The sequence below is a fragment of the Metarhizium robertsii genome (assembly GCF_000187425.2).
Source record: "Metarhizium robertsii ARSEF 23 chromosome Unknown MAA_Scf_3, whole genome shotgun sequence".
Lineage (NCBI taxonomy): Eukaryota > Fungi > Ascomycota > Sordariomycetes > Hypocreales > Clavicipitaceae > Metarhizium > Metarhizium robertsii.
This window is the reverse complement of record NW_011942171.1, coordinates 4,031,797-4,057,916: the sequence shown is the minus strand read 5'-3', so window position 1 is coordinate 4,057,916 and position 26,120 is coordinate 4,031,797. Positions and strand designations below refer to the sequence as shown.

General features: G+C 49.7%; 8 protein-coding genes across 8 annotated transcripts; 3 read left to right on the top strand and 5 right to left on the bottom strand.

Annotated features, from left to right (window-relative positions):
• Positions 1 to 732: 732 nt before the first annotated feature.
• On the bottom strand, positions 733 to 1,988 carry MAA_09287 (proteinrelated to integral membrane protein pth11; the record flags this gene model as incomplete). The annotated part of the gene is made up of 5 exons (XM_007827285.1): positions 733 to 1,025; positions 1,083 to 1,132; positions 1,195 to 1,582; positions 1,627 to 1,654; positions 1,767 to 1,988. 5 exons carry the CDS (start codon positions 1,986 to 1,988, stop codon positions 733 to 735), a joined length of 981 nt encoding a protein of 326 aa, XP_007825476.1.
• Positions 1,989 to 6,801: 4,813 nt separating this feature from the next.
• Positions 6,802 to 7,290, bottom strand: MAA_09286 (uncharacterized protein; the record flags this gene model as incomplete). The annotated part of the gene is made up of 1 exon (XM_007827284.1): positions 6,802 to 7,290. The coding sequence occupies one exon, from the start codon at positions 7,288 to 7,290 to the stop codon at positions 6,802 to 6,804; it is 489 nt and encodes a 162-aa protein (XP_007825475.1).
• A 2,250-nt stretch (positions 7,291 to 9,540) lies between these two features.
• On the top strand, positions 9,541 to 11,412 carry MAA_09285 (GLEYA adhesin domain protein; the record flags this gene model as incomplete). Its single annotated transcript, XM_007827283.1, has 1 exon — positions 9,541 to 11,412. One exon carries the CDS (start codon positions 9,541 to 9,543, stop codon positions 11,410 to 11,412), a length of 1,872 nt encoding a protein of 623 aa, XP_007825474.1.
• Positions 11,413 to 12,022: 610 nt separating this feature from the next.
• Positions 12,023 to 14,557, bottom strand: MAA_09284 (uncharacterized protein; the record flags this gene model as incomplete). Its single annotated transcript, XM_007827282.2, has 4 exons — positions 12,023 to 12,210; positions 12,268 to 12,486; positions 12,549 to 13,380; positions 14,120 to 14,557. The coding sequence occupies 4 exons, from the start codon at positions 14,555 to 14,557 to the stop codon at positions 12,023 to 12,025; spliced, it is 1,677 nt and encodes a 558-aa protein (XP_007825473.2).
• Positions 14,558 to 16,429: 1,872 nt separating this feature from the next.
• Positions 16,430 to 17,602, bottom strand: MAA_09283 (uncharacterized protein; the record flags this gene model as incomplete). The annotated part of the gene is made up of 1 exon (XM_007827281.1): positions 16,430 to 17,602. One exon carries the CDS (start codon positions 17,600 to 17,602, stop codon positions 16,430 to 16,432), a length of 1,173 nt encoding a protein of 390 aa, XP_007825472.1.
• A 4,563-nt stretch (positions 17,603 to 22,165) lies between these two features.
• Positions 22,166 to 23,012, top strand: MAA_09282 (Heat shock protein DnaJ; the record flags this gene model as incomplete). The annotated part of the gene is made up of 3 exons (XM_007827280.1): positions 22,166 to 22,193; positions 22,247 to 22,872; positions 22,935 to 23,012. 3 exons carry the CDS (start codon positions 22,166 to 22,168, stop codon positions 23,010 to 23,012), a joined length of 732 nt encoding a protein of 243 aa, XP_007825471.1.
• A 408-nt stretch (positions 23,013 to 23,420) lies between these two features.
• On the top strand, positions 23,421 to 24,262 carry MAA_09281 (LamB/YcsF family protein; the record flags this gene model as incomplete). The annotated part of the gene is made up of 2 exons (XM_007827279.2): positions 23,421 to 23,492; positions 23,555 to 24,262. 2 exons carry the CDS (start codon positions 23,421 to 23,423, stop codon positions 24,260 to 24,262), a joined length of 780 nt encoding a protein of 259 aa, XP_007825470.2.
• Positions 24,263 to 24,951: 689 nt separating this feature from the next.
• Positions 24,952 to 25,749, bottom strand: MAA_09280 (uncharacterized protein; the record flags this gene model as incomplete). Its single annotated transcript, XM_007827278.1, has 1 exon — positions 24,952 to 25,749. One exon carries the CDS (start codon positions 25,747 to 25,749, stop codon positions 24,952 to 24,954), a length of 798 nt encoding a protein of 265 aa, XP_007825469.1.
• Positions 25,750 to 26,120: the final 371 nt, after the last annotated feature.

Sequence of the window (26,120 nt, the reverse complement as noted above, 5' to 3'; positions counted from 1 at the left end):
TGAGTTGATCGCCACCCTGGTTTGGAGCAACATGTTTAATTCATCTAATAACAGTCTCTGGTATCAAGGGTCCTTGATTTTCCGCGAGGCCTCGTTGACCAAAGGGGTCTTTAAATACAATAAGTCGGTGAGGGACTTTGCCCTAGGTCTCATGACCGTAGCCCTCGTGTAACCGGCCATTTCCGTGTGACAGTAGTCTTCATACTGCTGTCCCGTATTGCGCATAGGGTGCTACTATTAACGAATACAAGCTATTTGTGCTTGGGGCTTGATTTATCGTTGTTTACCTACTTTATTTGATACCCGTTCGTAGCCACGTACTTGGTGGCTTCAGTACCTACATTCATGAGGCCGTAACGGGTACGTATCAACCATAAAACTCTTGGGCTGGTGATGTGAGATAAACCTGCAATGGGCGGACACCCGGGTCTTGATATAAAGCCCCTCTGATAAGTCAGTAATCCATTTTGACCTTCATATTGTATTACTAAAATCATTTGCGGTTAAAGTTTGTTAGAAGAAAGGGGCATTATTAGCTCTATCGTATGGTGGCTAATAAACGTCAACGATACATCACAGAAGCGACTAGGTACAGTCTCAATCATACACGACTGATCCTTGATAAATCTTCCTAGAAGCAGAGAGAATTTCTACATTGTATTAAAATATTAGACGCCAGCTGCCGGCACTGGCTATTATATACACCCCGACCCGACTGACAACTTTGGAATCTCATGCCGTTCCCCCTTCGGTCTGACGGCGGGACCACCTCCCGAACTTTTCCTCTGAAAACTCCATAATGTCCACATGACCTCGATGCTGTTTTATTTCCTCCGTGGAAGATATGCTTGACCCCCTTGATTTGGCACTGCTCGAGCTCGAATCCCTGTCTTTGAGCAGTATATATTTGTCCACCAGCGGCTTGACTCCCGGGATCGACACGGCAATAATTGTGGCGCCGACCTCGGCAACCTCGACACAAAGCAGGTTGAGGAAGGCATACTCAAAAGTCTCATCCGTCTCGTCTTTACACCTAGTGCGTCAGTAGACCATCCAGTCCAACGAGGACGAGCTGTACTTACAACCATACTTGGTGACTAGAACAATCCGCCCGGCAGAGATGCCAATCACGCTGCAACATGTCGTCAGAGAATGTCCATCATGTCCCTTTGTAATTATGTTTGGAGTACTTACAGTATGCCGGGAAACAGAGTATAAGCAAGTTGAAGCTTTTGCTTCCGTGGCAGCTCCAAGCCCTTGAGCATTATACCCGGAATGCCAAAGAGTAGCAAGTCGCAGAAAAGAGAAATGCTGGAAATGATAGAGTATGTCTCATACCAATACATGCAATGATATTTGGCCTCGTCTTCTTCGTTCCAAGGCGCCCACAATAAAGTTATAGGTTGGCAATGAAAGATGATGAGACAGAGCTGCGCCACGTATCCTAGTATTATAACCACAAAGATGATTTTAATAGCTAGGAGAAACTTTGGATTCATGCGGCAAATGCGGTAGTAAAATGCCAGCCCCGACACTCGGCAAAGCACCAGCGTCGTGCTATACACCAAGTGCGTAATGGAATCTATAAGCTGTACTTTATAATCGTCTTCTGCCGTCATGACAAACCACTCAAAGAGGAAGTTTCGTCCGGCGCCTAGCACAAGAAGTTCTATGCATAGCGCTGTAAAGGGAATAAAAACCAGCTTAGAGAGGCAGCTTGTGTTAGCAGCCGAGGCCGAGCAGCGCGAATCTCAAGGGTAGCTTACCAGCGACGCGAGTGCTATTCCATCGTCGATGCCCAATGCGCCCTTCTTCGTGATGTACTTGCGCGAATAGAGTCTCAGCACGACGACCAACGTTGTCAGGACGAGGACGACGACAATGCCCGCAATGGCCGATGTGTCTCGCGATTCTCTAAGCAAATGGATAGGCACGTCCGAGGGAACATCGCCAGCGGCAATGGCCTCATCAATTCGAGGGTCGCCCATTTTCCTTGAATTGCGTCCAGCCGCTAGCAGCAAAAGCGAGAAGGTCTCTGACGTCTGGTAGAGGAATTTGAATTGTCACGGGGCGAAATGAGGCTCAACAAACATGACATCTTCTGGACATGGGCTGCTGGCAGGTTCTGTATTTCAATCTTGCGGCTCGGCGTGATAGTGCCCCCGAATCCTCCATCATGACTCGCACCTCGGCGGCATTTACAAACGCAACGCAGGGCAAGTTTCTGCGCCTGAAAAGACGCCGGCCTGCTTTTGAAGCCGTGGATCCATTTCATGTTTCGGCGTGTGCCTACAACACCGGCCGTTCCGCTGGGGAGGCTCCTTGATCTTGCTCGTGTGGTCGTTTCAGATCCGCCGCACTAGCAAGAGCCATCAATGCGCTGGGCGCCGTACGTTGCTGCAAGATGTTTGGTATTCTCCAGCTATTCCGCTGGCATTGCCGCCAGTCGAGGCTGTTGAGGGAGAATGCTGCCACTGTCTCGTGGTTGTTTGGAAATCAAGCTACGCCTAGGCGCCAACTTCAGTCGGCCGAGTTTACCAATTGGAAGGGTTTGAGAGCTGCTATAATGCAGAATTATCTGAGTCTTTACGGAAAAAGGCATGCTCTTGCGACAGGAATACTCCACCAGACACTACTTCTTGCGTCTGTCTCTGTGACCGGGTCAGAACGGGCCCGTGAGACGGCCACAATGACTACATTTACATTTATCACGGTACACTTGCCAGGTCTTGGTTCTGACCAGTCGCAGAGATATGATTGCATTCAGGCGCAAGGTGCAAATCAGATGTTTGTTTGTATAAGCACATCAGACAAGGTTGTTTAGAACCAGACTGGTGCCATGATCGCCCACATCTGATCGGCCTTGCAGGGCCGAAGAGCTCCGTTTGACGGTTCCCCTTTTCCAGCGTCAAGGTTGATGGCTCCCGAATGGAAAAGGCCCGTCTGGGGTCCAAGTCCGCCTTAACGCTCCGTATGTTCTTACCCCAGTATAGTTTCTGTGCCGTGTCTACATCTAATTGAGTGTCGATATAGTCTGGATGCATTCCCAAGTCCCCATCCGCCTATGAATTCATGATGCCATCTCTGAATAGATCGGCATTCTCCTTTGCGGAACGGTGTACGCCCGTTCCATTTGCCAGTATAACGCTCGCGCCTATTCACCAATCCAGCGTGAGGCCATAAGCCCTCGCCGCCATGCCATGTCCACCATGTAGAATGAACCCTGCAATGCCCATTGCCAACACTGCGTTGATTAGCTGCACACATTTTGGGACTTCGGCATCACGAAACATGTACCGGGGCAAGTACCAAGAGGTATTGTCCTTTCCTCCTGGCTGTATCGCTCGGTGGAAACATGTGCCAGCCGAACACCAGGTTGGATTCTGCCTGTATCATCTTTCTGTATCGTGCCGGCACTCAGGTCGTCCAAGGCAATAACCAAGTGTCCATCCTCACCTCCAAAACCAAATGATCCGAAGCTGTGGCCTCCACTTTTGGTACTGACTCGCACTCCGTTTCTGATACCACAGGACACGATTCTTAGTCAAACTGGAAGTGTATGTCTTGTCGGGCTTGTGCTCCATAATTTTATGTGAAGGCCTTGATATTCTCTCAGCCGACTTCCGTCTGATAGGAAACTTCTTCTGCTGAAGGCATTTGTCTAGAACCCGTCATGCCATTGCCTAGTTGCATAGCTGAACCTGAGGCTCCGTGGCGGGTCTTGGTTTTCGATATATCTTGATCTGGCCAGGTGCATAACTATTGCTCGGTGCCGTAAATGACGAACACAGGGGCTGGGGAACTGATCCGGTGGGATACTGTTGCTATTGGCTACTAAATATTCTGCCTTAACGGGGAAATACACCTCTTGCAGGCGAGTTTGGGCCGCAAGGGTCCGATCCAGGCCATCCCTGTCAGCGGCGATCAAGCAAAATGGCTATGCAGTAAGATCTACGTCTTGTGTAATGCGCCTGGTGACTCGTACACACCCCATCACTATCAAAATGCATGGACTTCATCATCTCAGTGAGCTGGCGGTTCCGTATAAAATTGGAGATTTCGTAGGTGCAGTTGCTGATGGCAAGTCAAAGTTAACAAACCAACCCCAACTCGTAGGTAATCCCCAGCCCTAGTAATATCTTTGTCCTTGAAAAAACTCGCTGCCGTGTCGGAAACGAGCATCCTGTGTCAAAACATGCTGTAACAAAGGGGAAAGTCGATACAGGTAGTAGTTACAAATTAATCTCCAGGCGTGTGAAGAGGCTAAAGATTTAACAGCCACTCTTATTTCGTTTTGGGGGCGACAAGCTCTTCGTACTATCAATGATACACGTAAAACAAGAAAAAACCTCGACTTGGGAAGAGTCATGTCCCCGGCGTATTGCTCCATGTACCAAAACAAAGGCAAACATCGGCCAAAGTCTATAAAGCCCCCTTTTAGACAAAGAAAATGTGTGCCATGTGACTTTCAAAACAAGACCTGTGTCCTTGATCTGATGGCCTTGTCACGTTCTGTCTAATGAATACGAACGAGAGGGCAGGCGTTGTGGCCGAACAATATCTATGCCATGAGGAGTGTGCAAACAAGAAACCCAACAATTTGCGCGGAGAAATGGAAAAGATGCTGTGCTTCCGTCGGGACGGTTACCTCAAAGATAAAGATGCCTCTTGGTAGAGCCTGAACCAAGATCAGGACAAATGCTACCGAGAATCCTAGTTCGCGAAAGCAGTACAAGATTGGCAAGGTTCGCCCCAGATTGCCAACTTGTCCCTGTATATTGTACCCTTGACTATTCGTGCTATGGAGCAAAGGCTCGTCCTCCCACGGTTCTCTTTCATTCAATGGTGCTGCCGTTGGGTCGATAGCGCTTCCCGCATCATAACAAGCGATTACTTTCTTGTCGAATACTGGTGACCGGATGGCGACTTTGAGCGAAAGGATTCCTATTGCCGATCCAAAGACTCTCTGTGTACCGCGTCTGCCATAGAGGATGCCTCCAACAATTAATGCCCAACCTTGACGATAGAAATGATGGCGAATATCTTGAAATATCAGCTTGCTTTGTCTTGATAACTGCGTCGAGTTTGGCCATGAGACATCATTCCAGTGACCTTGCCTATATTTCTAAAAATGGGCGGCATCCTGAACCATGGCAAAACCAGTGATCTGGACTACTGCAGTAGCCAAGCTTGAGCATTGCACAAATCTTGCTATTATTACAATGGCGGCTCTCTGCCCGGATGATGTCACCGTGGTCGCCGTCACCTGCATCCATAAATCGGCCACAAACGTTGGCTGTCTGGACCCAATCTTGTCTGCAACCCAACCAGGCGGGAGGGAAAACAAAACAGATGGTCCTGCATATGCTGTAATCAAGCTAGACGTACAAGATTGGATCTGGGAGCCTGGGATGGAAAGGCGATCCCGCAGCATGAACGGTACCACTGGCACCATAATGCCGTAAAAGAAGAGGTCGGTGAACAGGCCAAGTGCTACCGTTACTATAATGAAACTCGGCTTCGAACGCCAGTAAAAACCGCGCAGCCTGTCTTGATCTGCCATCTTGGAGGAGCGCATAAGAACGTGGTCGTGGTGATGATAAAAGTCGTCATCTGGGAGGTTGCCAGCGACGTTCACAGCGTGGGAGCAATACTTGCAAAAGTCTTACGGCTCCGACCTGACAAATTTCTTCCATATACATCCGTGGAGCGGTGCCAAAGCACAGCTAGGCCGATCCGAGTTTATTATCGGCAAATCGTCACCAATGGGTCGTATGGAGTAGTCCTCTGCCACATCACCACAGGTTATTGCCAGCGGGGTATGTAGAAGTCTGAGACATAATAAATCTACTCGCCCGGGTTTGTTGACTCAAAAAGGTGATAATTGAAAGTGGTTGGTCACGATAGGTGCTTTTTCCAAGGCTCAAATTAGGGCTTAGTAGAAAGTGACAGCAGGATCTTCCGGGGTTTCAACAGGGCATGAAAAGAATCAATTTTCCGGCTTTTCAGGGCTTTCAACGAAGCTTGATGCCCCGGAGTCATCATCGAGACGAAATATTTGCTCATTAAGGCTCTTGTAATTCATGTGTTACAGTCGGCGCTTCCGTGTTCTGATTCGCTCCAATCGCCTATCACCTACCCGGGAGCTAAACTTGAACGGCCCTCGTACCTGGGTAAACTCTTTTACCATTAATATTATATAGTTGGTTACTGGACGCACGGCGTATTAAGATATTTGGACTATTATCACAATTCAATAAGATATATGGCCCCGTACATTCTTCTTGTATATTCTGCGCCACCAGGTTTCGTCATGCCATGGATGTTACTGTCAATTTTCAAGGGACCCCTTCCTATGTTTGTTTGCGTACACGCGCGACTGGTTTTACGCGTCGAGATGTTGCCGGTGGCGAGCAAGCGCGTCTTCCACATGTTCCTGCAGAGTAGACTATGTGGCTGTTATAAGTCTGCATTGTCGAATACCTTGTAAAAAAAAGAGTCCAAAACCACCATCGTAAGAGAAGCCACTCTAACCCGAAGGTCAGAAGTCGCCTCATTGTAATTACACCGGACAGGCAGACAAAAGCAGTAGGTCATGAAAAGCGTCAATATTTAAATAATCTCCACACTATGTCGTACAAACTAGGAAAATATCCCTGGACTGTCCCAGTAACAGCTGTGTAGCTCATTGATTCCCGAACCCACAACCACCCTGGGTCATGGATATCTCACGAAAACGACCAACCTGGCAAAGTTTGCCTCCATGACAAGCAGCCCAACTCCTCGAGAGCTTGCCGTCGTTTACGCAGCAGTAGAAGAGCCAGTGCTTCGGCCCAAGAGGCCAGTGCCGAGCGACAAGAGGCTGCCCAAGGGATTGCCAGCACCAGAACCAGTTGCAGCGCCAGTCGCTCCGGAGAGCAAAGATCCAACAATGGGGATGGCGCTCAAGGGATTGCTAGCACCGGAACTAGCTGTAGCGCCACCCGCTCCGCCGAGCAAAGATGCGAGTCCGGGAATGCTCGACAAGAGGCCGGCCAAGGGGTTGGCGGTAGTAGCCGCGGTACTATTAGCACTGCCACTTCCTCCAGAGAGCAAAGATCCAACGACGGGGATGGCGCTCAAGGGATTGCTAGCACCGGAACCAGATGCAGCGCCAGTCGCTCCGGCAAGCAAAGGTCCAACGACGGGGATGCTGCTCAAGTCCTGCGGCGTGGGAGCAGCCAGGCCCGTCTGAGTAGCGGAGAGAGCCAGAGCGGCGGCAAGCAGAGTAGAGTTGACGTTAAATCTCATCTTGGATATTGGTAAAAAAAAACGACTTGAATTTTGTTGTGGAATTAAATAGATATGCCAGAGGAAAAAAGGCTGCGAGTGAAGGTAAAAGTAGCGAGCGTGGTGAGGAGGCAACCGTGACCGTTGTAGAAACGAAACAAGCTTTTGTCTTGTCTAGCCGAGACACTGAGAGACTACCAACGGGCATAGAGACATTTATACATGTCTTGTTTTGGCAGGGGGCATCTCATCTCATCCATCGATTGCGTGTTGTACATTGACGCGCAATGCCACCACGATTCCCACGTGCTGTTGAGCCTTTGGCCACCACATGAAACATTAGCAACTGCTCTATTCGAAAAAAACTACCGGACGCTTTGACACCATTCGGACGGTGTCTTCTTGGCTATTCGGTTGGATGTATGCCAGGCGCACTGACGTGGAGCCGGTGGAATGCACATGCACTAGGCAAAGTATATCCTCCACGGATAAACTATCTTTTATACTCTTTGGGCAGCCGAGGCTACAAGTACTTTGTTTCAAGGGGTTTCATTTAAGATGAATATCGCTTCATTATCGCGCGTTCGTGCTGTGATGGGATAAATGTAGAGGTTTCATCTAGCCCACAACGTATGACTTTTAACAACCCAGGTAGTTATTCTTGTTCCTATTAAAAGTTTTGCCGCGGCAAATTCTGGGGTACTAGTATCATAGTCAGGTCTGGTGCAATGCAATCCATCATCAACGGCGGCTTGGTGTTGCGACGCGGTTTATGTTTATAGACTGTACATGTGAGCCGCGTCATGGCGGACGGCACCGCAAGGTGAAGACGACTGCCTTTAATGATTCTCCTCGGCAGTCCCGTCGGTCGGACTATCAACTCTTATCATGTACAGCCGACGAGCTTGGATCGTAACAGCCATGATCACGTACGTTTTGTCGCTGGACCGTGTTAAATAGTGTCCGCGCAATATCCTCTCAAGTTTTAAATCTTTTGTACTTGGCTCTGTTACACTTGTAGCGGATTACAAAGTCAAGTTGAACTGGGTTCCATCAGCTTGTGTACTCCCCCACGGAACCGATCACGGCAATTTCAGCTCGCCGGGAATTATAAGCGTCCCCACCGCGATCGAGGCTAACTGAGCAGTAATAGAAGGAAGATCTAGGGGCGTGGGAAATTTGGCTTAGTTGAAAGCACCTAACATTACCTAGCACTGACGGAATGTAGCTCTGTTTGTTGTTTCGTTGAAGAGAATCCTTGAATTCTTTTCAGGTTTATTATAACGAACGCTATTATGACTGACGATGTTCTCGGGCTTTGTACAAGGAAGGTATCACGGGGTCATGAGGCCGGACCCTAAGCGAGGGCTGCCTCAAGCCTCAAACACAGCCGGCCTCTTGTATTTATAGACCTTTGGTCCCTCAAGGCCTCTTAGAAAACCGAGGACCTTTAATACCTTTAAGTTATTTATTAAAGATTGAATTGAACGACTTGTTCCAAGCCCAGCCACATTGCCCCTGTCACAAGCGCGGAGCCAGTTCGTAAACATTCATGGCGACGGGAGAATCCGCTACTGTGGCTGCTTGGGATGGGGTGGATAGCCGAGAGGGCTGGAACAATTGCCACTTATCCACGGGTTTAAGCTCAAGTACGACTACAACGAGTACGGAGTACCTCCTCGGGTATTTGTTTCTGCAAGACAAGCATGCTGCATGACTAGGCAGCGGCAGGGGACGCCTGTTACGTAAAACAGCCGGGGAAAGGGAGGATGAACGAACGGCAACGGGATATATGTGGAGCATGTAGATGTAGTGAAGTAGGACGACAGAATATCAAGCATGTGGCTCGAGAACACAGCAGCGAATAAAGAGTCAGCCAACTGAGACATACCTGCCGTGATAACGTTAGCCAGGAGTCTCGACATTGAAAGACGATCAGAAATCATAACACAACATGCAGAATGAATCGAGACAACTGACTCGTGGTGACCTTGTGACGAATATTGATCGGGCGTAAGCCATGCCGCTCGAGTCCGTCTCATGCCGCTTGGCTGTCAAACCGGTCACGACGGATGCGGACAACACCACACATCATCGAGGCTTTTTTCAAACGGGACTGCGGAACAGGAGAGACATAAAAACTGGTGCTTCTCTCCGCATATTCCATATACCTTTCGTCTTTGCATCACAGCCGGAAGGTGTCGTATGTTTCTACATTCTGGCAAGCCCCCCAATATTCCACCACTTCCAACTCTCCAAGGTTTCAGCACAATGAGGTCTCTGGGAGTGGTAACCGTCTCCCTTTTGGGACTTCTCTCCCAGGAAGTAAGCGCTGGCTCTTCCGTCGCACAGATCAATCTTCTGGCAGCACCGCAGTCCAGAGGCACGCTGGCCTATGTACGGGACTCGGCGCCGCCAGAGTTTACATACACGACCGATGATGCCCAATCCGGCAACTGGATCGGTCTTTTCGAGAAGGGAATGGGCCCTGACACGGGGGGTGATGACAAGTACTTGGGATGGGCGTCTGCACCAGCATCCAAGGGCCGTGTTACTGCCGATGCAGACTTTGACCAATGCCTGCCTGCAGGCCAGTACGACGCCTACTTGTTCCGTCAGCGAGGGCCTAGAAGTTATCCAGTCGTCGGGCCTGTGACATTCTCCTACCCCGGCAACCCCAACTACCACGAATGTGAGGGCGGCATCTGTAAGCCTGTCAGCGAGAGCTGCGGCTGCGCAGACGGCCAGTGGTGGTGCCCGGCTCGGGATGAGTGCATACCGACTACCAAGCAGTGCCGTGACAAGTGTCCAAAGGGCTGGAGGGTGGCTGGGAATAGTTGCGTCCAAGACATTTGCGAGAACCCATTGGCCGGCGTGCAGTGGGATGCGTATCGCATGTCGATAGGAAACGGTCTCGGTCAAATTCCTTACCCGGAACCAGCGCCATTTCTCCCGCAGTTCAATATCGATACTCTCTTTGGCGGAACACCGGTTCAGCCGACGAGCGGCAGCATCGGCAGCATCGGCTGGCGCAACGGCATTGCATGGATAACCAACCAAGTTCTCCAACCGATTCCCCAAGATTACTTCTTCATGTCGTGGACTGGCTACCTGGTCCCCAAGCATACAGGAAGCTACACGTTCAACATGTGGTGGACCGATGACGTGTCTTATCTCTGGGTTGGGGAGCACGCGAGGTCCGAATTCTCAGAGTCCAACGCAGATTTGAAGGTAGACTACGCTTCAATCGACACGTTTGGCAAGAAACGCTTTTCGTATTCTGCCGAACAAGGAAAGCCAGTTCCCATCAGAGTCATTAATGTACAGGCTGCGGGACCCTATTCGCTGTGCTTTGATGTCACAGATCCCACGGGTCAAGCGGTCATGAACACTTGTGGCGAAGGTGGTGCTCTGCGCGAGTCTGACGGCCAAATTGCTTACTGCAAAGACGTCAAGTTTGGCTCCGTCTTCCGGCATGTTCCAGTGAAGAGAGCCTTTACACCAGACATGCCCGGCAGCCGGTGTACAAACTTGAAAAGCGGTGCTCAGTGGAATCTGTACAAATTCCAGCCGGGAAGCGGTCCTGGCCATATTTCCTACACCTCGGCTCAGCCTCTGCTCCCAGCGCACAGTATTGACATGGTCCTCGCTGCCACCCCCAATGCCCGGTATACAGGGCAAGTTGATAAGATTGGTTGGGATAGCGGCTACGTCGAAGGGGTGGGCTCTATCTATCCCCCAGCCGACACAGGCCCAAGGGGATACTTTTTGATGTTTTGGACCAGTTATCTTGTGCCCAGTCGAGAAGGAAGTTACCGTTTCGACGTGTGGTGGGTGGATGATGTGGCCTTTTTGTGGGTTGGTAACAAGGCAATTGCAGACTTTTCTGAAACGAATGCCGATTTAAAAGTTGACTATGCTTTCCTTGACGTTTTTGGCAAGAAATATTTCGAATATCATGTCAAGGCCGAGGACGTTCGCAAGCGGATTCCCATAAGAGTCGCGAATATCCAGGGTGGAGGAGCATTTTCCGTCTTCATGATGGTCACGGATCCTACCGGTAAAGTGATCATGAACAGTGGTGACCGTGGAAGCGGTAAACTGCCGCAAGCCTCCAACGGCGAAATTGGTTATTGCCCATGATGTTGGCGATGGAGCTGGCAATTGAATGTAGGCAGGTCATGACTAGTAAGCCTAAGCTTATCAAAACTCGAACGTCATGGAGATGCCAGTCATTATTAGCAGATACGGTAGTGTAGTCAAGGCCAATAATTTCCGGTACAGTCCCTGCTGTCAACTGTAGACCCAACGCCAGCGGTGACATGCATGATCGCATACATGAACAGAAAGAAGGGCCTGTATGGAACTATCCGCGTTTGAGATGAGGCATGGCGACTTCATAGCTGGCCTGGCCTCGTTCCCTATGTATGTAACCTGCACCCTTGGCGGTCACCCGAACTGCTCTTGCAAATTCATGTGCTATGTGCGATTCCAAGCACTTGCCGCCCCTGATTGAACGCGTGCCTGGGTCGGCGTTGGGTCGGTCGGTCCGCCAGCACCAATGCAGCCCTGGTCGAGGCTGCGCAAGTTATCGACAGGTTGGCCGACAAGATGAGCAGTTTGTCGAGGCAAATCGTGAACTTCGAGCGGGCGGCTAGTGCCCCAATGATTGTGAATTTGCGCTGTATTGTTGCTTCAGATGGAAACCTTGCCCGCACAAATGAACTTGTCCGGTCAGCCCATGATTGCATGCCTACAGAAGATTATTCCTCGGATCGCTATCGCCCCAATCATCTCTCCATTGTTGTGCCAACACTTCCGTTGCGTTGGTTCGCTCCAGCCTCACTGCATCCCAAATAACGTAGCCCCAGCGGCGTATGGAGTCTTGGACATAGTATCCATACAAGTTACTGTAGGTTCCGTGCCATATAATTGTCCATCCTAATGGTGGTAGTAGATCACTGTCATTGGTTTCACGCGTGAACGGTAATGGCTCACGCCGGGTTTGCTTGAGATCCCGTTTCGACGGATGATTGCGGCGCCTATGGAACTGCGCGCCCTCGCTGAACGCATCGTCGAGCACGTTGCCCAACGGAAATGAAATCTCCTCTTGCATCATCGACACTAGATGCTCGTGATCCTTGACTTTAAAAATAACGGAATGCAGCAACTCGAGACCGCGGGAGATTGTTCCTCTCAAGAGGGATAATCTGGTCCCTGTTCCCGCACTCACCGTTAGTAGTATTCCTACCTATAAGTATAGGCGGCAGAGTACTCACAGCTGTTGTCAAAGTCAAAAGCGCCGTCTGGGGTTGGCGGTCGCTGGCCGTCGAACTTGGGATTCTCCTCATGTACGTCCCAGCGGATATCGCTGAAAACTCGGTCATATTTTTCTGTTGCAAAGGTGTTGATGCAAGCAATCTCCTCAACCTCCCAGGGTTCAAATAAACAGAGAAAGAGTCGCAAGATGTCAGCAGACTCAAACCCCAGTGGCGGGCTCAGCGTTGGAGCATGTTTGCCTCTGCCAAACAGGTTGCAGGACAATTGAAATCGATACATGGCACGCACCAATCGCGTCTCCTCTGTGCGACTCGGCGGCTCATGGCTTTGCAAAGCTCCTTGTTCACGTGCGAGATTTCCCAATGACCACGAAAAGTAATACCGAGCGAGAGGCTGAACAATGGAGTTATGAAACATGACCACACCGACTGCTTCATCTTCGCCAACGTCTCGTGGGAGTAATGGTTGCTCGGTGGCACCTCGTTGATCCTGGTAGAGCTTCAGAAAGCCAGTGACGTTCTCACGCGTGCGTAATTTAGCAAAGTCGGCAGAGCTCGACCGGAATACGGCCAAGGCGTCTATAAAGACGCATCCTAACGTATTATCCAGCGATCTGCAGAGTAAATATCTGCGGTCAACAAGATACCTGGCGTGAATGACGGGGCTCGACGACACAAGAGCGCGCATTTCATCGATGCCAAGCATGGACAATAGCAAGCGATGGACCTCAGGCGGTAAGCCTTCTAGAGTTGAGATTGCAGCAGGCGACTGAGATTGAAGTCTGTCGGGTTGTGCTCGCTCGTTGGCGTCAGTTGACTCATTTTGCGGCTTCTGTTATTCGCGACTGTAGATTTGATTGGGCGCACTTTTAGTAGTCTAGAGTTCTTCAGGAAATTTCTGGCCCGCGACAAGATTCTTTTCATCTTTCTGGTTTCGCTTTACGGAACGAAAGTGCTTGGAACGACTGCATGAAATCAACTCGGCGCGTCATGTTGCAGGTAGCAGGCAATGTGGTAGAATGTGCAAGGAGGGAAGACGCGAGGTGAACGGGGGACTTGTGATTACATAAGCGGCAGGTACTCTGTACACATGTTGGTTCATTCGTCTTGGAATCTGACCAGCCAGAGAAAGCATCACAGTAGTACCTCGGGACATAACTGAGAACAGGTATGATATTAATTATGACTCCAAAACCGGGTTAAAAGCCCTGATAACCCAGGACATTGACCAGACCGACTTGACCCCTTTTATACCCTGTTGGAGCCCCTGAAGACCTCTGCGATAACCCTCAATCAAGCTCTAATTTGAGTCCCAGAAAAAGCAACTATACATGTAGTGACTCTTTGACCTCTAGGCATGACATGTGCACCCTTTTAACCCAGTAATCTGAGCGTATTTATACTCGCTCGCGTTCAAGTTGCAACTCTCGCTGACGAGAGGCTCGTTGAAAGTCTTGAAGGCCAGCATATCGCATCTCAATAGTATCAGTAACCCAATAAACACATGATCTACTTAAACGTATTTCCTTAAAGTCTGGATCCATAAGCTTTTCTTGTTCTGAAGGGCTTACACCGCATTCGTCAAGGCACCGGCGCCACTCCGAATCGTCGTCTGTATAAGCGTTTTCCTTCTTCACATGGCCAAGAATGAAGGCAAGAAAGGTGCCTTGGAGATCGCCAGTGTTGATATTAATCTCGCGGCCAGGCCAGTTAGACCATTCGTTCCACATCTCGTCGACCTTGAGCTCAGAGAAGCCCAGGTAACACAATGTTGCACGCGATATAAGGGCGCTTGGTATGGTGACAAATGCCTTGGCAGCAGCGGCTTCTGGAGAGCCCATGGCTATGTCAAGGGGAATTTCCTTGTAAAATATATCACCCCAAGAATGAAGACGACGCTTGTGACATTGTCGTTGTCCTGTTTCTTCCACGGGTCCAAGCAGGCCACTGAGTTCTAAGTCGGCCGCATCGAGCGGAGAAAAAATTGGACTCGAAGTGGCAGTCTCCATGTTAAAAATATGTATGCTGATAATATGCAGGTCGGATATTGAACAAGGCGGCGGTGTAGTGTTCTTGATGTAATGACGATAGTAGTCAGAAGAGTGAGAAAAAATGGGGAAATTGGACAAAGTGTAGAGTTGAGATGTGTACACAGATACAAACAACCTAATGTGTAAAGGACAAGGCATAGTATATATATACGGACATACTCGCAGAGACGAGGGTCTTTGCGCTAGCGGGTTCAAATAAGTAATATGTTAAGGTTAAAAAAGAGCTAATAAACTTTCTTAGACCCTTTCTAATAGAGTTAAATTTGTGAAAAATAGGTAATTAAGCTTGGAGCTTACATGCAATTAGTAAGTTTTAGAGCAGGTTTCCTCACATTCAGTCTCTGCTAGCCTATTTAGAAAGGTTGATAGTTTATCAAAATAGAAGCCAGTAGAACTTGGCTCTTAATTGAATTTATCTATCAAAAAAATCAAGGCCCTCTCAAAATCAGAAGGCCTCAAAAAGCCGCTATTGAATTAGACAGAAAGTTTGTAGCTAGTAGGTTTTGCTAGCTAGCTTCCAACCCCAGCCCTATAACTTAGTTCGAAACTTCTAGAGGATGAGGCCCTGTCAGATGACTCATCCGATAACTTGTACCTTTGGATGAAGTACCCGTTGACATCCTCGCATGTTCAGACTTTGGGTCGTTGGTCACAATGCATTTTTCAATCGTAAGTCACTTTTCAAATATGAGCACATTGGCGCAGACGGCTGCTCGGCTCTTCTTCTAAACTTACTGGTCGAAAACATGCGGGCATTTTTGGTAAAAAAGTTTGCATTTGGATGTGTCTGTTATGAGAGGCACACACTGATTCTTCGTGCCTCGCTCGAACCCCAAGCACAAGTCATAAAACGGGACACCATCAGGTCGCGTGCATCGGCAGCCTTGAAACATTTTGTGTGGGATGACGTAGAAACGCATAATGATTACAAATAAGATTTAGGCCTAATAAAAAGAATTTCCCGGAAATCAGAATGGTCTTGTCGTATCCCTCTTCATCCAGTTAGATGTTCCAGTCTTATATTCGACAGGACGCCTAGCAGACTTGTGCTCTAGGCGATGCCTGTGCGGTGTATACCACGCCGAAAAGACCTGTTAATCGAAGGTTGACTAGGACAAACAACTTTTCATAGCAGTACTTTGAATGTTTCAGCACCATGTTAGGGGATTCCCTGAGATTGTGACGAGAAATGCTCGCACGGGCGGCAAGAGGAGAACGAACCCCAGGTACCCAAAGGGTAAACTTCTGTTGAAACAACAATGGCATCACGCTTTTCATGCTCTTTAAATTGATGTTGTTGGTGTTTCGCAGTGTAGACGCGGAATTGGTTGTCGGACATCGGTCTGTTGAGCCGCCCTGAAACTTTCATGTATCGAATCGAAGCAATGCCAACGGAATTACAGGAAATCAGCAAACGGGCGCGACCTGGGACTATAGACTCCAGGCTGAAGCTTATAGTCTCAATCTGATTGAAGGGATTTATATATTTGCTTGAAAATCATTCAACTGCCGCGGAACTGTTGCAAGACAAGGATTTTAATACCATTATGGGGTTATATAGATGCTGAAATTCCAATAGCCGGAAGACAGGTCCTCTTTGCTAATCAAATAAACAATGATTGAAATTGACCAGCATACTCTTATAGCTGAGATACAAAAATGCTATATGCTATCAGATGATTGCATGTGACTGCCGTATGCCCGTGTACCGTGGGGAATGTTCGTCATTGCATGATTCCCAGCAACGGCACGTCGTCCCTCAATCTCCGAGACCTCTTGTCCTCTGCCTTGTTCGCAAAATAGGACAAAGATCCTTTCTGCCTTACACCACTAGTGGCTCCCTGCCGAGGGCCAGCCTTGAGTGCCCTGGAACCAGCGTGACTTATACACCGCTGCAGAATACCGCTGAGGCGACTGGAGCTTCCCGTGCTTCAGGAAATTAATTTGGTGCGAGGTGACATCCCTCCATCCCGCCTGGATATAAAGCGCATTACCCCGACCATCCAGGCTGAGACACTTGACATCAGACCGAGGAAGCCACTTGCCGTCTGACCCAACACGTCTATCGACTGGCTGGAAGCCCGGCAGGAACTCCTTCGCCACGGCCTCGCCGCCCCGAAACTTTTGCGACGGGATATCAAAGACGTGCAGGTCTGTATCAGTAGAGAGAAGGAGCTGGCGCTTATTAGGCACACCAATCAAGTCGTGCCCTCCGTCCCACCAGCCGCTATACTGCGAGTTGGCCCATTCCGTCGTGAGGAGTATAGGATTGCCAACCTTGTACTCATGAACAGGCTTTTGGGTAAACTTGCCTCCCTTGTATGCGTAGGCATTTAGAGCGCTGCTGGACGGCGTCTTGCCAGCCGGTGGGCGGTTGTTGCCTACCGCCCATAGGAGATTGGCTTGTTTGTCCCAGACGAGGCCGTGGACGGCGGGTGTAGAGTCGAGTTTCTCGACCGGGTTTGCATTGGCCTGCAAGCCGCGGCCAATGTCAAAGATTTGGATGTTTTCCGTGTAAATGTCCGAGGCAGTGGCTATGGCTATTTTGTTATCGGGCACGAGCTCGAGGCTATGCGTGTTGCCCAACGTGCCCCGGTTGATGCAGGTGCCAAACGTGATTTTCTTATCATGAGGGCTTCCAGGAAGGTGGTTGATGATGAGAGCAGCGCCGTTAAAGACTGTGAGGACGCTCTTGCCGCCATTGGCCCACTTGGCTTCTGGGACCGCATAGTTTCTCTTGATGCAGTTGAGGAGATCTCCGGGGATATTCTGCCTGTGGGCGTCGTCGGGAGTCCACCTCCATGATTCAGCGCCGTTGATGTCGTGGATGGAAACTGCGGCCAGGGAAGAGCCGGTGGCGAACAAGCCTGTGATGACCTTGGATAGAGCAGCCTCAGCCTCAGCCTCAGGACCTGGTTGATCGCCGGTTTGCGCTATGGGACTGCATTGGATAGGGGCCAGGTGGATGGCACCAAAAGTAAGGGCTATGCTTGCGATTCTCATCTTGGCTTTGAGCACGTAGAGTACTGCGCCAACTCAAGGGAGTGATGGTTACTGGAATATAGAATAGTTGGTTTTAAAACTGTGTCTGCCGTTGGTAGAAATATGCTTGCGAACGTGATAGAGGGCGATAATTTGAACTCAAAGGGGGCATATCAGGAAGTTTATATGCTGCAGGCAGTGACCAGTATTACAAACTGTGAGCACTGGGATGACTACTTGGATTCATTCAGACTAACAGAATTGCCATTGGATCAGGCCCATGAGAATCCATGTGGATCGGGAACACACACAAGAACTCTCTTGATAGCATCGAGTCCGAGCAACAGCAGTAGTAGTCATGCATGGCCGGAAATGGAACATGCATAGCACCTGCAGGTTACGTCCTCGGATGAATTGTAATACAAACTGCGTCATATTCCCTAACTTGCAGCCCTCTGCGTCGTCGATACCCTACAGACCCAACTGGTAATGAGATTGGTGTTCCGCACAAGATTGGTGGGTGTCAAAGGCGTGTGTGGAGGTCATTCCGATTCCCAGATTTGTCATGTCTGACTTCACATCAGTGTTACGCTTGGCATAGCAGTAGGTAAGTTGTATACTTTCGGAGCTTCTTAAAGCGGGTTGATCATTTGATATCGGCACAAGCCACGTTGCACAACTTGCAATGCGCCATGCAGCCTCCCTTGCCAGCAAAGGTCTTGACCAGCGGGGGGAAAGCATCTATCGCCCTTGATATGATTCATCACATTGACCTGAAGCTTTCAAATGCCATGTTCACAGTGTATATAGTACAGCTTTTGAAATCCTTCGGCTGCGATGTGATATCACGGGAAGAAGCGGTACTAGTAGGTGCTGATAGCTTCTTTTTAAACTAGTTGACGTCCAAGAGGACTCTGGGTAATTGTCAGTCCGTTTGTGTAGCCTGCATATTATCGCAGCTTCATCAAATTCAAAGCTGAGGTACCAGAAGGGAGCTGTTGGTACCATGATGATATCCACCGAATTATGTTGCATCAGATTACTACCACACGCAGCAAACGTTTCATTCTACGCGCCAGGATCTCTCTCAAGTCATGTCCAGAATCCACACAAAAGACCTCAAGTGCTGGCCCCGCCACTTGACATTACTGCAATATTATGTCATATGCATACCTGCACCATTATCATCCCCCGTACGGTGCGGTTGTGTTACGGCCACTTGACTCTGCACGGGACAAGTTGACAACAAGCCTGCAACAATATCAAGCACGGCCATGACAGGGGCGTAAATCCTTGGACCAACTCCATCACGTCCAAGGAATCCTGAAAACTCTTTGGAGGTGTGAGTTTGGGTGCCATCTGATCCACAAACTGCGTATGTACATGGGAGTCAATATTTTCAACAGCTACATTTACATCGTCCGTGCTGATGACCTACACAGATACAATTTGTCATTTGTTCTCAGTCTTTGCTGAAGCATGTCGGTAGTAGACCAACAAATGCGGCATCCGGGGCCAGCAAAATGTCCAAGGGTCATGCGTGAGTAAGGAAAAGGTCAACTGGCGACCCCTGCACTCGGTCTGTTGAAAATGACGATGCGGCATTTGAACACCGTTGCACAGGCATAACTACCTGGGGCTAGTATCTGGTGCTATACTTTTGCGTATAACATGCAGTACTGCAATGTCGGGGGAACGTCTGGTGTGAATGCATAACGGGCCACAGATTCTCCTCGTAGCAACGGCGCTCGAGGAGGCCAGTCAGCCCAGCCAGCCCAGGTATTTGTTCATTATGACACAATCCTATGCTTACTAGTAATTTAACATATGATCAAGAATAGCAGCTTCATTGCAAGAATCTACGTTGTAAGACAACCCCTCCATCTCACCCTAGAAGGCGCCAGGAATCTGCCCCTTCACGGCAATCATATACATTCAGAAGAACAAAAACGGAGCCGAGACCTAGGGCAAAATCCCTCACTGACTTCTTGTATTTAAAGACGTCTTTAATCTTTAAGGCCTTGAGGAAAACCAAGGACCTTCGATACCAAAGACTGTTATTAGTTGAATTGAGCTAAATTGCTCTAAGGCCTCTTTCCAAGCCCTTGTCACACTATGATCCCCGAGTGAATAATGCGCCAGCGATGCAAGTGCCAGATCAAGCGGATCACCGATGGAGACGATCTTCTTGGCCATTGCTCCACGAAGATGAAGGATCTCATCGTTGTCAGTGAACTTGAAACACGATTGGCAGTCACCCCCTAGGTCAGCATTGAAGCCTGTATAGCGTGTGTCGCCATTGTCATTTTGCGACGATACTTTGTTGGTCAGACACGAATTTCTGAAGTGCATTGTACGAAGAGAACTGCGTGGCGCTAATGGAATTGGACAGGAATCTGGCCGTATCTTGCGTCCAGTCAGGGACCCAAGAGGGTAGTAATAGCTTCTCGTTGTACGGCTCCGACTGGGACAGATATCGTGGACGGGCTGGCCGGTCGGTAAGAACGTCCAATCTCGCAGTTGACGCGAGGAAGGCTTTGGCAACACTAGCGCATATCTGCCGCATGTCCAGATCATAGCGAGGTTTAATTTTCAATGTACTATGCTCATGGCTCCAAAGAGCCCAAGCAAAGCAAAGATTCTGTCTCGGGGGTCTGTCGCTTCAGAATTCAATGCCATGGCCAGCAGATTTGGGTGTTGGCGACGCCCCAGTTTTGAGGTTTCCAAGTTCCTTTACAGAAAGAGGAAGGGAAAGCACTGTTCTACTTTTCCTAAAAGTTCGAAATTCAGTTGAGTGCTGGGCCGTAGTTCCCCATTTCCATGTTTTGCGGCCCGCCTGGCTTGTCGGACGAGCACATCGAGTATGGTCTCTAGATGCTGCCATTCCACAGCTCTCGAGTCACAAAGTAACACGACTTCTTTGGCCAACAAAAATTCTTGGAGGGCCGATACTCTTTGCCACCGTGGACGTTGCAGGAGTTTGATCAGGGCCTCTGTTAGTGTCAACTTTGCGGCTGATGCAGCATAAGGTGGAATGTCATGCAACATGTTTTCCAGCCGTTCACAGGGGTTTTCACAGCAGGCTCAATAGTCCATGGGAACGAATGGGAATGAAAGAGCGCCCAACATTGAATTTTCCTTGAGTTTCGGGAATAGGCGGAAGTTTTGGAAGGAGTTAAATACAATAGCACTTGTGTTGGACTCTTCGCCGAGCCATACAAGGACCCGAGTTGCATTTTGGTATATCAGGCTCATCTGAGAAACTTGGCTGTTCCTCTCATGAATGTTTGCCTGGTTGATACAAACAGCATCGACCCACAAGGCTCTAATCGAATTCACAAGCCTCAAACTACTCAGTGCAGCTGCAAGATGCCTTGTAACTTTAAATAACCTGCTATTAAGTATGATATCTCTTGTGGGGTTAAAGAGCCCCAGACATAAGACAGCGCTTCATAAGGCAATTCTTAATCCGGGTCAACTTCTTGAAGAGCGCACTTTGTGGGGGAAGAAGCATCGGCGTCTGGAAGTAAATGCAACAGGCGAATGTGATGGCTCTTTGCCAATTGGGAGTATACGCCACTTGCACTGTTAAGTGTTCTAGCATCCTCAACCTCGCTGTACAGATGCAAGTCATGCCTTGTACAGATGACGCTCCATTTTCGCGGTAGTTTGCGGAATTCAGCAGCGAGTCTTAAACGCCGTATTTCTGCGGGTGGCTGTGTTGACTCCAGCATATGGATGAACAGTTGGTGTATGATTTTGGAAAAGACCACCGCCTCGTAGATAGTAGTCACTGCATCGCACTCGTCTATGACGACCCGAAGTCTTAAGACGAGATGAGGCAGGGGCTTAACGCTGTACCGACTTCCTGCATCGTGCAGAAAATGCCTGTGTTGTCACAAATCGCTGACCAATTGTGAGAAAAGTCTGTCAGGTATATCAAGGGGAATTTCATTCAATAGTTAGCTAGACAAGAAGTTATAGCGCTTTAGCCCAAGCACATTCAGATGGTGCTGAGTGCGACCAACCAACTTGGCCATGACGGATAGGAATCTAGTTCTGTGGACTTTCCGCGCCCAATTCGTTTACGCAGGACATTCAATGTTCTTACGAGGCCTAGAACTCGGCGACTCGTCCACATCGCCGACCTCAAAAGGCCACATTTTGTCGTTTCGCGCCACATGCACCGTTAAGTCCCACCAGACCAGTCTACATGTATCTCGGCAAGGCTCTTCCGAGCGCACCAGTCATCATCCTCACCAGTACATACTCAGCCACCAGCATGAACCTAGTTGCCGTTGAACACCTTTGCTCGGCTTCACAACATACCCCCTTTCGGCATGGCTCTTTCGTATATCTTCTCTGCCGTGAACTCTGTTATAAGTATTCCACCCCGCACGCCATTGCTGGCCATCATGTTCGATGCTTTCGTGAAAGTTTCAGGAAAGGCACATCGATAGCTGCGCACTATACTTGTTACTATTACATGTTGCTTCCCACAAGACGCACTCATCATCTTTGCTCTTTCTTCATCAGCGAATATCTCTAAAGAGAGTCGTCACATATTATACTCTCGCGGCAGCCATGTCGACTGCGCCACTACCAGACCACTGTATGTCACATATTTCCCACATGATCCATCCCATATTGAACGACGCATCCAAGATGCGGTGCTAGAAGTCCCCGAGGGGGCTCCGATGCAAGAAATACGCGACGCCTACATGCGGCAAGCCTCTCCCCCGTCAAATCCTAAACCGCGGCCGAAAAGTATGTCCACTAACAATCCCCCTCCCAGCGCTGCATTGGCAAGCCACCCCGACGGAATTCCGCTCGACTCCTCGGAGCACGAGCGCGACGCGCGCATCCGCAGATACCATCTCATAAACGACGCATACTATAACCTCTCCGATGCCACCCGCCGCACGCACTACGACGCCCAGCGCAGGCCCTCCGCTCCGCCAACCCAAGAAGCGGATCCATTTGAAGAGGCTGAGGAGATCTCACGGCAGCCCGGGGTTACTGGGGAGGCCAATGGTGACGACGATCAGCAGCTTAGGGAAGATGCCCAGTTCAAAGATGTATTTGAGGGGGAGATGCGGGAGAATGATATGGCAGAAGATGGGACGAATATGCCGAAAACAGCGTTTTGGAGCTTGATTGGGGGTGTGACGGGTGGTACGCTGGCATTTATTATCACGGGTCCGCCCGGGATTCCTGCGGGTATAGTGATTGGGAGCACAGCTGGGAAAATAAGGGATGCAAGGGGGAAGAGTGTGTATGAGGTGTATAATGTGAGTGCATCGTGGCCCGGTGTAATTGATGTGACATGTGCTAACGAGTGGTGCTGGTCTAGTTGCTGGACCATGAAGGCAGGGAGGATATGCTTCACGAGCTGCAAAGGAAATTATTTAGCCCTTTTGCTGGAGAGTGAGTGCCGGCATACAGACGGTATGGTCGGTGACACGGAAGACATTGACGAGTCTTCCCAATCTCTGCGGGCGGGCGAAATCTTTCTACCCCGAATGTGTTTCCCAATGTGGTAATTTCCTACGACCAGTGACGTAACTTTACATGGGGATCCCCGGCTGTCTCCAACCTCCCGTCCCCTCATGTCGAGTCCAGATGTCCCTTTTCTGCCCCAACTTTGTACCCACCAAGTCGCCAACTCGACCTGCCGTACCAAACACCTGTTGCCATCGAGGATCCATGTCAAAGACTAGCTCCTAGCATTGAGTATCAAAGGTCATCACCACTGGGGCACCCGGTATAAAAATCGAGTCAAGCTCACACCACCGTGTCCCATCCCAGAACCGGATTCATATTATCCTCTCTACTCACAATGACGTCCAAGTTGGCTCAAAAATACGAAATCAATGCCGACATAGGCGAAGGATTCGGCCGATGGAAGATGGTAAGCGCCGCAGTCGCACCCCCGCATCATCTCTCGAGTCTCTCACCAACACAAACGCCCAGGGCCCAGACGAGGAGCTCATACCCTTTCTCGACGCCGCAAACATTGCGTGCGGATTCCACGCCGGCGACCCCTCCATCATGCTCAAGACGGTCCGCCTCTGCAAGCAGCACAATGTCAGAGTAGGCGCGCACCCCGGGCTGCAGGACCTCTTCGGCTTCGGCCGCAGAAAGATCGAAACCGACCCCGGCGACATGTACGCCATGGTTCTCTACCAGGTCGGCGCCCTCAAGGCCATGCTGGATGCCGAGGGCGTCCCGCTGTCCCACATCAAGCCACACGGCGAACTGTTCTTTTACATGCAGCGAGACCGGGGCATCATGAAGGCCGTCCTGGAAGCCTGCGCCCCGTTCAACGTCCCCGTCTACGCGTGCCAAAACCCAGAACAGGAGGCCATGTGCGCCGAGATGGGGATCCTCTTCCAGGGCGAATTGTACGTCGACATTGACTATTCGCCCGAGGGAAAGCTCGTCCCCGTGTCGCAGTCGAATCCTGTCACGCCGGAATTGTGTCAAGAGCGTGTCCTCGCTGCCATGACGATGGATATTGGACGAGATATTAACTGGACGCCGTTTGTGTTTGGGTTTGACGGCAAGCCCTTTAGCATTTGTCTTCACTCGGATGCGCCGACGGTTTTGCAAAACGTCAAGTTGGTGCGTAGGGCGGTGGATCAAGTCAACAAGGAAAAGTTTTTGAAAAGAGAAAATTAACGTTGTTATCGGTTATGCTGTATTGCGTGGTGAATTACGGTTAGCTTACCTAGGTACGGGTAGAATATCGTGTTCTTACATGGCTTATATGATTATCTGGCCTTTTTTTACTCAACTTGATGCATGGTATCGGAATTTCTTAATTAATTATGTTAGGGAGATACCGATGTAAGCATTATATTAGGCAAGGCCCAGCGATCGCATTTACGTTTCGACCAAGTGGATTGGCGATGCGGTCAGTACGGTTCCGGGCATACTTGCTGGAAACCAAACCAAGTTCCTCCCTTGGGATATTACTTCTCGTATTTAAAAGGTCGCAGGTAATTGATTGATATCTCTACCTCCTCGCTGTTAGGCTGACATATAATTTTTAAAACTAGGATATCGATATGTCTAGTTGTAATTACTATAGTTACTACAACATGGATCGTTGATAAAGTTGTTGGGGCCCTGCCTCGATACCAACCGGACATAATAGGTATCCTTTGAGTATCCATTATACAAATGAACTAGTATATAATAGTAATAAATCCCTCTCTTAATTAGTACTCGGTAGCGAAGAGAAAACGAAAAGAAAAGTATCAAGTTTAAAAAGTATTCCACTCCATTATAACCAAGCGCAATCCACATATGAAAGGACCGAGGTTATTCGGTAAGCATTGAGGCCATCAATGTATTTTGTCAACCCCCTAAACAGCAGCGCCAACAGCCTTGCAGAGGCTACCCGTCGAAACATTCACGTCGCCGCCAACCGTAATATCGCAGAGAGTGTCAGTCGTGCTTTTCGCCATGGTCCCAGCAGCATTACCAACAGCATCTGCGGCGCCCTTGACCATGTTCCCGGCCGTACCAGCGGCATTACCAACAGCATCAGCCGCGCCCTTGGCCATGTTTCCTGCTGTCCCGGCAGCTTGACTAACGGCCTCTACCGACCCCTTTACCATGTTCCCGGCTGCGCTCTGCGCAGCTTTGCAAAGATCGCCCGTCGAAACATTAACGTCGCCGCCAACGGTGATGTCGCAGAGAGTGTCGGTGGTGCCCTTCATAACAGACCCGGCAGCATTGCTCACGGTGTCTACCGAGCCCTTGACCATGTTCCCGGCCGCGCCGACGGCTTCGCCTGCCATGTCTGCCGTGCCCTTTGCCATGCTCTTTGCTGCCTCGACGGTACCGTCGGCGAGTTGTGCCGTGCCCTTGGCAACGTTTTGGGCAGCGTCGCCAACTGCATTCATCGTGTCCTTTGCAGCGCTTCCGACAGCAGCACACATGGGACCTGTCGACGTCTGTACAACGCCTCCAACCGAGATGTCGCAGAGGGTGTCGGTCATGCCTTTGGTAACGGTCCCGGCCGCATTGCCGACAGCTTCTACCGAGCCTTTGGCAGCACCCTGGACACCCTTGGCTGCCCCGGCCATACTGCCCATCAAGCTGAAGGGCCTGGCAAGACCAAGGGCAGCAAAGGGCAGCCCGATGATGACTGGACGCATTTTGATGGTTTGTGTATTTGAATGAAATTTGGGTATAATAGTACTGACGCCTGGCATTCTGGGCTGGTCATGGTTGATCTTTAAATCGGCCAGACGAGCATAGTCGTTGGGCTGGGCGATTGCGCGTGCTCCGTCAGGGGGGTTACCCGTCTTGAGCTTAGCATGAGTCTGCAAATTGTCGTACCTGACTAGTTATTCTGTTCCGGATTTAGGTGAGTGAAGACGGCTATCGCATAATGGTGTCTAACAATGGGCAAATTTGTACTCCATCATATACGAGGCTGCGCACGGGCTGATGCGGTGATGCCCACTTATAGACTCGAGCAACCGCTTGAGTTTTGACGTTGCCAAGATGATAATTTTCGTTATCT